Source organism: Porites lutea, chromosome 9, assembly GCF_958299795.1.
Source record: "Porites lutea chromosome 9, jaPorLute2.1, whole genome shotgun sequence".
Taxonomy (NCBI): Eukaryota; Metazoa; Cnidaria; class Anthozoa; order Scleractinia; family Poritidae; genus Porites; species Porites lutea.
Window position 1 is genome coordinate 28,973,023 of NC_133209.1, and position 10,422 is coordinate 28,983,444.

At 38.0% G+C, this 10,422-nt stretch overlaps 1 protein-coding gene across 1 annotated transcript; it reads right to left on the minus strand.

Annotated features, from left to right (window-relative positions):
- Window positions 1-617: 617 nt before the first annotated feature.
- LOC140947332 (RNA-binding protein 26-like) lies at window positions 618-6,132 on the minus strand. Its single transcript, XM_073396400.1, has 7 exons — window positions 6,067-6,132; window positions 5,235-5,340; window positions 4,561-4,665; window positions 3,693-3,908; window positions 2,847-2,933; window positions 2,148-2,315; window positions 618-1,706 (listed from the first exon to the last, which is right to left on the minus strand). The coding sequence occupies exons 2-7, from the start codon at window positions 5,277-5,279 to the stop codon at window positions 1,605-1,607; spliced, it is 723 nt and encodes a 240-aa protein (XP_073252501.1). The 5' UTR covers window positions 5,280-5,340; window positions 6,067-6,132; the 3' UTR covers window positions 618-1,604.
- Window positions 6,133-10,422: the final 4,290 nt, after the last annotated feature.

Below are 10,422 nucleotides of genomic sequence, written 5' to 3' on the forward strand. Positions count from 1 at the left end.
CGTGGAATCCAGAATCCAAGCCTGTCTTGGATTCCCTTACATAGGGCGAACAAGTGCAGCGTATTGCCTACGTCCCTATTAAAATGATCCAACCTGGGGAAAGGGATCTGAAGTGTGAATTTTTGAGTGGTCTGCATAATTCATAAACTTGCACCTCTCGATAGAAAAGTATAGATCATTCCTAAAAAATATAGTACTCCAGAAAAAGTCGCCAACATTTGAAAAATTGAACGAGATGGAATAAGAGCAATGGAGTTTGAGACTTTTTACTTAGTGACGTTTTAGCCGCCGTCACCGTCGGAGTTGGTTAAGCTCCCTGATAGCATTAGCCTCCCACGCAGACGTTTCCAGGGGAGCTCGTCTTTCATCCCTTGTGGGGAGAGATGAAAGACGACCACCCCTAAAAACGTCTGCGTGGGAGGCTACGACAGCATCGAGAGACAAAAAAAAAAATTAAAATTTTCGATACGTAAAAACAAAACCAACAAAGATAGGCTATTAGCCTCTCAAACTCACTCAGCGAAGAAGATAAGACGGTCATCGGTAAAATGTTGCATGTAGACCCAGGCTGTCTTTTGCCCTTTTGTGGGGGGAAGGGGGAGGGGCGAGCCCTGGCAGTAAGGTCACGCCCAGGTGGCGTCTAGTGTTTTAATGGGTAGATGCCCGTTTTCCGTGTTCCTATTACCCCAGTTACTCAATGCAATGTCGTTTGAAAATTAACACAAGTCTAGTTTCCTTAATATAGGACTTTCCTTTGTACTGGAGGAAACTCAGTTTTTTGTAACATTGACTGGAGATTTGGAACAGATATGAAATTACCATGTATAAAGTATACAGTATACTTACCCCACTTGTCCTGAGCGTTGTTACTGCTTCTAGAACACTTCATCCTACTCCATTCAAATCTTGTGTCTTCTTCTTGGCTTCTGTTTTCCAACTCTTGCCACTTCTTCTGCCTTCAACTGTCTTCGTCCAGTCAGCAAAAGCACTTTTCCAGTGCTGTTCTAATCACCAGTCACAATGTGACCATAGACAAGAATTGGTCATTGACTTTTGTAAGATTTTTGGTTTGTTTTTTGTTGTTGTTGTTGTTGTTGTTGTTGTTTTCTTTAATCTTTTCAAATGTGAAGTATTTTTTATTGTGAATCTGAAGTCATTTTTTTACTTTCAATATTTTTCTGCTTTTCTTTTCCACTGATATCTTTTTTAAGCATCACTTTCATTTTTTTTGCTTCCTCAGGCCTTCACAAAAATACAAAGAAGTATTCACTACAACTTAACTTATAGTACTATAATATTAATATAACAGACAGTAAAACCTAAACTAGGTCAAAGACAAGTATCGTTCAATAAAAAATCGAGATGGGTATCATCTCTTAGCCTTTGACTTTGGAGAGCGAAGACAGTGTGTTTTACAAGAAATGGACACAAGAAACCTTGCTCTTTCAAAGACGATTGGAATCCACTGAAGTTAACGCTTGATGTTACAATGTTACAGAAAGTTAAGCTCACTTTAGTTACAAGTCTGAAACAGTTAAATCATGACAATTATTTTACAATCCTTCGACGCAGTTTTGCCGTATCAACTTAAACAATAGTTGTAACTATCTTTTCCACGATCGTTCATCTTCTTCTTCATCCTCTTCATCAAAATCTTCTCCAAGAAGCAAAGCTTCGTCTGCATCCGCATCAAATTCATGTTTTCCCTAAAAAACAAACGGAAAATAAATTGTTCTGAAATAAACCGTTGTCTAACAGCAAAACAAAAGAATTCTGAAAGGCTCCCTAACAAGAAAGCCTTATTCTCTATTCATATTAGTAAAAGATGGGATATTGAGTGGGCATGCGCATTGATATGGTCTTTACAAATAGATAAATTTGACTCATGTCATAACGTTATGACCCGAGTCAAATTTAGAAGGATTTGCATGGAGTCATCAGAGCATAACTGGGCTAATACCTCAGAGACAATTTACCCCACAATGCCAGTTTTTGGCAAGTAGGCCTCTTGCATGTTGTTCTTACAGGCTATCCTGACAAATCCCATAATTTCAAATTTTAATTTTTATAACGTTATCACTTTGGAACTCTTTTTACGACACAACAACACACACACACAAAACGTTTATATTTCACAGAGTTCTTACCAGTTCAGCATCAATATCCAGTCCTAACTCTTCCTCTACTTTCTTGAGCACTGTAGGAGTCGTAGGTGTAGTTGGTATTGCTGTTGCAGGTGATGTAGGCGTCAATGGAGGTCGATACCAAGACACCTTCAAGGCTCTGCCTTTGAATGTCTTGCCTTTATTGAAGGCCTAAAAATAATAAAATTTTTGTATAAAGCTCTGATTGAAAAGCCAGTGACAGTATAAAACAATATCGATTAATAACCGCAAATCTTCAAAACTAAATTTTGGGATGTCGTAGGGTATGGTTGACAATGTTTCAAATCCTTTCAAGGATTTCCCAATCCAACTGGACTACAAGTAATCTCTCTTTCTTAATCTGTCCAGTAAAAAGGGGAGATAAAAAATGGCCTTGTGTGGGACTGAATGTAGGAGAGGGGAGTAGCTGCTCACCACTCACACATTACAACTCAACTAAGTTAACTGTTTGGGGGCGAATTACAGACCACTCACAGTCTACAACTCTACAAAAAAAAATCAAAACATGGATTTCTCAATGCAAAGTACCCCACTGCAGTACTATCATCCAAAGATCTCTATAAGTTAATGCAATACAAAGTAAACCCATACAAAGGAGGTAGGGAGGAATTGGCTTGGACATAAGACAGATAGATACTAGAAATACACATTGACCAAATGGATAATGCCCATTATTCTTACAATTTCGGCTTCTTTTCTTGTCCTAAAAGTCAAGTTGAGAGTTTCCTTATCATCAATATATTCTTCATTGTCAACAATACCGAATTCCTACAGGAAGAAAACAAAAAGGCAGCTATTAATGTACAAACAGTGATGCCCAACGCTCTATCGTAACATTCTTCTTGCATTTCATCACAACTATAAACCAGGACACCGTACATCCAACTATGGCCAGCATGGTTCCGTGTCTAACTTAGCCTAAATTACATTCAGCCACATGTAAATTACCCATCTTTCTTTATTCTAATAAATCACACTTTCACTGGCTGCAGCTTTATAAATTCTCAGTCTTAATACATAAAAGAATTAGGACAGGAAGAAATCAAATCTAACAAATTCAAATGTAAATCAAAGGCCACAGATGAGTTTGATTCTCCAAAAAAGACCAACCAAGGAAATCACTACTTTGACAGCAACCGCAAAACGACTGTGAACTTAAGCGTTGTATTTCCTCAAAACTTCTTGTTTGTGAGAGAAGCTATACATTTTTGTATTAAATTCCACTCTGTGTTTCATCCAATATCCAGAGTCTTCAAAGCGGGTCTTTCAAAACTTGGCTGTGCCTCATTTTCAAAACACTTCTTGGGGCCTGAACATCACATGAAACACTCTATAGTGTTTTGTGTTTGACATTATTACTTCAACAGTCAGCAACCTTAAAGGATCAAGTCGTGAGAGTAAATTAAAGGCCATCTTTTGGACAAGTTTGTGAGATGGGCCCTTCTTGCCCCAGACACAACTATACTCCTGAGCAACATAGATTCACTTCAGCTTTGAAAAGTAGCCATAAAAAATCATAGTACTTACTTTAAAGTGCTCTGTAATATCTTCCTTCTGTTCAGTTGTTATTTCTCCAACACTGATCCGCCTCGGTCGATGGTCCAATGAAGCACTGTCTCTTGTCCACACCCGTGTTGTTCTTGGAAGTGGTCTGCTTCTCACTGGTGTTCCTCTGCCACGTCCTCTTACAACTCCTCTTCCTCGTCCCTTTGTAGGTGGATCCAGCAAGCCAAGAGATTTTGCCTAAAAACAGTACATGGTCAGTAACTAAAATACTCCTCACAAATCAATGAAACAGACACTGCTTCCCTTGAATTTTCTCTAAAATTTCTTATTCACTCTTCACACTTTTGTTCTCACCCAAATGTGCCCCTCCCCTTCCCCAATGTTGAGCCACGCATATTTTGGAGCACTGAGACAACTGCAATACCCAAATCAAAATTGGAGAAGGGGAAACACACACATGTGTTTCAAAATTTTTGATAAGTATTGTAGATATATTCCTGCTGTGAACTACTAAAAGCCGAAGACACTGGGTTTAACAAATTTAAACATTCTTTGATTAACAACTACAAGCATTGTTGGGGTGTAATTGCCAAAATAAAGTCCATTTTTATATTCTATTCTCATTCATCAGCATTCAACATGTTTAATGGCCCATTTCAACGTGCCATGTACCATGATACATTATTTAAAAGTTGATGAACAAAAGCTTAAACATTGCTGATCAACAAAATTAACATTGAACTATGTGAAATTCAATCATATATTCATCATTTCATTTAATACAGATGTGAGAAAATGTTACGATAAAGAATTTGCACATAATATCTCACATCTATCAAAATGCTAAAAATGATGTACTAAACAGGTTGAATGTATCTCAAGTAACTACCTCTTGCTTTAGTTCTTCAACTTTTTTCTTCAGTTCTGTTGTGTCTTCCCCAGTATTCTGATGTGTTATCAGGTCAAGTTCCTGGTCAAGAATTGCTTTCTGGGCCTAAAAAAACAAGGTCAAATAACAACAGTTAGTTCTAATACCGGTATATGATTTTCATATTCATCACTTATCCTTTCCTGGGTTTAAAACAAACCATCTCACTGACCGGCTCTCAGTCCACTTATTAGCTAACTTGGTTAGAGCACTGCACCAGTGTCACAGAGGTCATGGGTTTGAGTCCTATTCACAAAGCCTGGATATTTTGCAGGCTTTCCTTTTACAAAAATTGCATATTGTATGCTTATTCAGGTGACAAAGTTTGCTTTTCAGCCAATTCAAACCTAATCAATTTAAGGTATAGTATCTGTCAATCTTGGTCAAAATAGATGGGAAATTTATAACCCCCTCCCCAAAAATCAAGAATTCATGGGAAAATGACGTGTTTTTTTATCTTGCCTGGCTTCATCCTTGTTTTAGGGGGATGGGCATTTGATGTTCCATTCTGTAGGTGTGCACAAGGTTTATCTATTTATCCACACAAACAAATGGTCAGCTACAGCAAGCACAGGTAATTATGTAGACTTCATAACTAATTATAATTCATTTATCGTTACACAGTTTGTACTTACAATCTGTCTGGCCTGTGAGGGACTTTCTTTGGATTTTGCTGCCATAAGCTGCTAACTCAACTTCCTTCTTCAGTGCTTCAATGTTTGAACTTAGAGATTTTACTGTCTGGAATAAAAAGCAAAAATATATGAAACATAAGTTGTAACAAGTGACATAAATATACCACCATACTCTGACTTTGCAATAAATACAAAATGCTTTATTACATGGTTCGTACTCTTTTGAGCTTTTCAAATTCCATGACTTTTTCAAGATTTCCATGACCTTAGGCTTAGCTTTCGCTTTAAATATTTTTAAGATTTCCCTTGTTTTAGGAATATATTTTTGACCTAACTCAGTTCAGCAACTTGTTTCATTTATTTATGTATTTATATATAAGCTTCGCCAAGAAAAAAAATTATAATAAAAGAATAACACACATATACAAACAATCAAAAATAAAAGTAACATTAGGATTGGAAAAAGAAAGGCTATATGGAAAGGCTAAAAGCAGCAGGTGACACGGCTAGTTAGAGTGCAAGCGTAGTTACATTTTAGGCAAATTGTTTTCCGTGTTCTGGGGTCCTCTACATTATAGCAAGTCCATAAGTCGGCGGTATAGTAATCCCTAAGAAGTCTCTTCAACTGGGCTAAGCTTAACTCATTGATCTTAACTCTGGCAGAAGTCTTACATTCTCCTTGCTTTTGACATTCTGCGGTAACTAATCTAACAAAATTAACTTTAACTTCCCATCACTTTCCAGAACCAACAATAATTTAAATTCCATGAGTTTCCATGTCTTCCATGACCTGTGCGAACCATGTTTATTAAGAGCATGATTTATATTGTACCTTCACTATCATATCTTTCTCTGCAGCACTAAGATTCTTCTTTTCAAGTTTGGAGATTAAAAGCTGGCAAAGACAACCAGAAACAAAGTATTAAGCATACAGTAAAAATGAATTTTCAAACATGAAATGCTTTCACTTTCAATGTGACTGGTCAATTTTGTTGAGGTGACCTTAATTTAAGTAGAGTCAAGCAATAGGACATTAAAAAATCCCATACTGGGCTGATGGAGAGCTTGTTTACTCCAAAAGAGTAAGCAATCTTTTTTTTCTTGTCTTGCCCCCATTCCCTTTTTGGTTAAAAGTCTTTTGTTTCTTCTCCCTACCAACTTGACAGTTCTAAGAGAGACAAGGTGGGCTGCAAGCAGTCTAGGAAATACCCGACAAATGTGAAGGGGGGTTAAAGTGGTGAGACAGACAGCTGCAATAAAATTCATAGTTTTTACCTTGTGTTCTTTGATCTGTTTATTGAGTAGTTCTTGTTTTTGTTTCTGAATTTCCAGTTTCTTTTTTATTGCCTCCTATTAAAAAAAAATAAGACAAATGATACAAAAAAGGTTCATAAACACTTTCATCCATGTGGAACTTATCCCTAGTGATAATTCATTGTTTTTCCCTCTGACCTGAGGATTGTAACCCTTTAAGCCCCAGTATCCACATACAAATTCTCCAGACTGATCTTCATACATTTCCTTTGAGATTAGTGGAGAGAATTTGATAAAATATCAAAGCATTTTCTCTTTGGTGATCATTTTATTGATTCTCATAACCATTTCTCTTGATGATGTATTGATATTGTTCGGAGAGAATTGATGTTGGTCACTCGTGGGACTTAAAGGGTTAAACTACTTAGCTGCTGCCATGACAACATTGTCGATAGATACCAGGTCCTGTAGAAATATTACTATTGATGTTAAATTATTGTGGCCCTGTTACGGTACAATGCTGACAAGCAACATGTATGGCCTTGAAGCCGCAACATAAGACAGGCAAAATGACAACAAACAACATGAAGATGGGTTGAATCTGCAACAACGACGAGGAAAACCACAAATACAAAAGTAAAACTACTGCTACTGCTTTTGAAATTCAGACTAGGGGCATCCCCCCCCCCCCGCCCCAAGAAGGTCTCTTTATTATTATTATTATACTGACTTACCTGCTTTTGAAGTTCTTGCTGTCTCTTGTTCATTGGTGGTCCACTTGGTACAAGGACAGGTGAAACTTTTGATGTCTTTGAGAATGTTGTCTTCCCACTTTGAAACATAGTTGGTTTGGCTTTGGGTTCTGTAGGAGCCTACAATAAAAATATTTCTGGTAGATCAGCATCAAATATCACCACTAGGTGTTTATCTCTGAAGAAAACCCAGCACACTAAATGTCAGCTACTTAAATCCCAGCGCAGTGACCACATAAGTTTATCAACCTACTTGATACGAATGATTTTCATGCCCCAACTCCCCACTCCCAACCATACAATAAAGCCACCTATTCAGTGGCCTCCCTCTGTTGAGCGAACAGTAATCAAAGTCCGGAAATAACTGTAGGAGAGACAGGGACCGCGCAGAGGGAGGGGCTAGGGGGGCTTTAGCCCCCCCACTTTTTTGCAAGAATAAAAATAAATTAAACAAAAAATAATTTAACAAAAGTAACGAAGCAGAGTAACCTAGCAGAGGTAAACATGTAAGCTGATTGTCTTAAATCCAGCAACCAGTGCAGCCGGTGAAAGATCCTTTTCGACTGCCTGGAGGCTAAAAACATGGCAGGGGCACCCAACGAGAATATATTTCAAAACCACATAAACATAGCATTGTTGAACGTACTTTAGTATTTAAACGGTAGATAAAGGCTTATTTTTATCCCCTAAAAAATTTTTCATCTGTTCGGATTTCCTAGCTGAAAGTCTAGTGATCCGAAAATTATAGGGATCAAAATTTACCTTTTCGAAAATTTCAGCCAGAAAAAAGGCTTCCGCAAAAATTCTAGGTGACCTTTTTAGGGTAAAAATCCGTGAAAAATGGGCAATTATACCACTTTTTTGATGTTCGAATATCCTAGGAGAGGCAGGCAAGCAAGAAATTTTACAGGAAATGATCCGATCTCAAATCGTCTTCCGAACAGATAATTTTCCGAAAATTGTCGTTGGGTGCCCCTGACATGGCTCCGTTCAAGAATGAACCAGGAACGATTTAGTAACCTGACAGTTTTAAACATACACAAAGAAAGAACGGACAGGCTTTCCACCATTGACATAGCAAACGAATTTACCGACCGCAACACAAACAGAAAGCGTAATTTTGGCACTTTTCGAGTAAATGATGTACAGTAAATTTAATATCATTCACTAAATAATTTTCAGTTACCGTTTTGTTTTGCCGTGTAAATATTTTGAAGGAATAATTAAACAATTATTGAACTCGGCTTTCGTATGATATGAAGATATACAGATCTCGGAGGGTGTTATCCACCGGGCTCAAGCCTTCGGCTTTGGCCGATAACCCCCTCGATCTGCATAACTCTTCATATCATACTCAGCCTCGTGCAATAATTGCTCAGTAATTATACAGCCTTGAGTTCAAGGCAGCTCAAGCAAAATCGTTGGATTTCTGGCTTATTTATAGTAATTAAAGGTTGATATCAGTAGTATAACATAACAATCTATAATATTTCAATTTAGTGATGGTGAATTTTCAGACCCGATAGCGACATCACTGAAGATGTGGAAAAAAATCAATAGTTTTATCGTTATTCGCATTCTCCGTCACTTTAGAGAAATTGAATAGAAATCCACAAGCATGCGCCCCCGGCCCCCTCCCCCAAAAAATTTTCCTTCACGCATTCTTCTTTAGCCCCCCCACTCGAAAACTTGCTGCGCGGTCCCTGAGAGAATACCGTAAAATTCTGAAAATAAGCCCCGGGCCTTATATTTTTCAAAGGCCCTTTTTGAGGGGCTTATTTTGGAGGGGCTTATATTCGGGGGGGGGGGGGTGGGGCTTGTCTACGGAGGAAAATTTCCGGTACAAAATCGATTGGGCTAGCCTTATAGTTGGAATTAAATTTACCACTTTTGCTTTGTTTTACTTTGTATTTGAGGGCAATTTTCCATATTTAGTACAAGCCCCTAGGGGGCTCATTTTTGGAGGGGCAATTTAACAGAGGGTTTTTTGTGTTACCGGTTTGGGGTGCTTATTTTTGGAGGGGCTTATACACAGAGGGGCTTAATTTTCGGAATTTTACGGTAGTAAATTAAACCTCTATTGAGCAGCTTTGCATACACCTTTTGGCCACGTGGAAGGGAAATGAAGCTCATGAAAGAAGGTGGTGACTTATTATGGACCAGTAAAGATGTTTCAGTCTTATGTTTCAGCTGCACATTATGTTAGTTTATGATGAACCTCCATTAAGAAACTACTTACCTGTACCATAAGGGTGACCACTCAGTGGGGGTTCAACTGTATACTAAACAGTGCATTTTGAGGTTTGTCGTGAAGGGGTTTAACATATAATACAGCTATTACAGTCAACTCCCTCTTAGACAGACACCTTTGGGACTGGCAGTAAGTGTCCGTCTTAGAGAGATGCTCATCTTATAGAGAGTCAAATAAAGGGAGTAAAGAAAGGCAGGGACCAACTCTAGGTGCCCGTTTTAGGGAGGTGTCCATCTTATAGAGGTGACCATTAAGAGAGAGTTGACTGTATTCAGGGTGCAAAGAAAGTCAGTTTTACAGCCTGCCATTCGGGCAAGCTGTAGCTATCATGAACTAGCCCACAAGTCATTTCAACCAGCCCCAAAACCCTTTTTGATTAGCAGGATTGATTAAAATCCTGTAATATGAATTTTCCCAAAAAACAGCACTTGCCCATCAGGCAAGTTAAGAACAAAAATCACTAGCCCGATGGCAAAATCCACTAGCTATCGGACACAACTTTCTTTGCATGCTGTTATTACCTTGTTGGCATCCTCTGTTGTGGTTGATTCAGTTTTCACCGGTTCTGTGTTACCACTACTGGCTGTGGCTCCTTGATTTGAATGTCCTTCCTAAAGAAAATGTCAACATACTGTGGCACCCTAATTTCACGATATGGCTGTAAAATAACTGAAAATATTGTTATGTCAGAGTTAACCTTATGTACCTTTTTACTGCATATATTATTTCACTAAATATTATTTGTAATAATTATCAAATGTTTCGCAAATGTGACATTTCAAGCGCCCAGCAATGTCCTTAAACAGTTTGCAAAGCTCTAGAAGTTTTCAAAGTTTACACAGTATATTCTGTGGTTTAAATCATAAAAGAGCAACAAAACTAAACTTAAACGTTCGAAGTTGCAACTTTTCTCGTCTCTGCTTATTGAGTT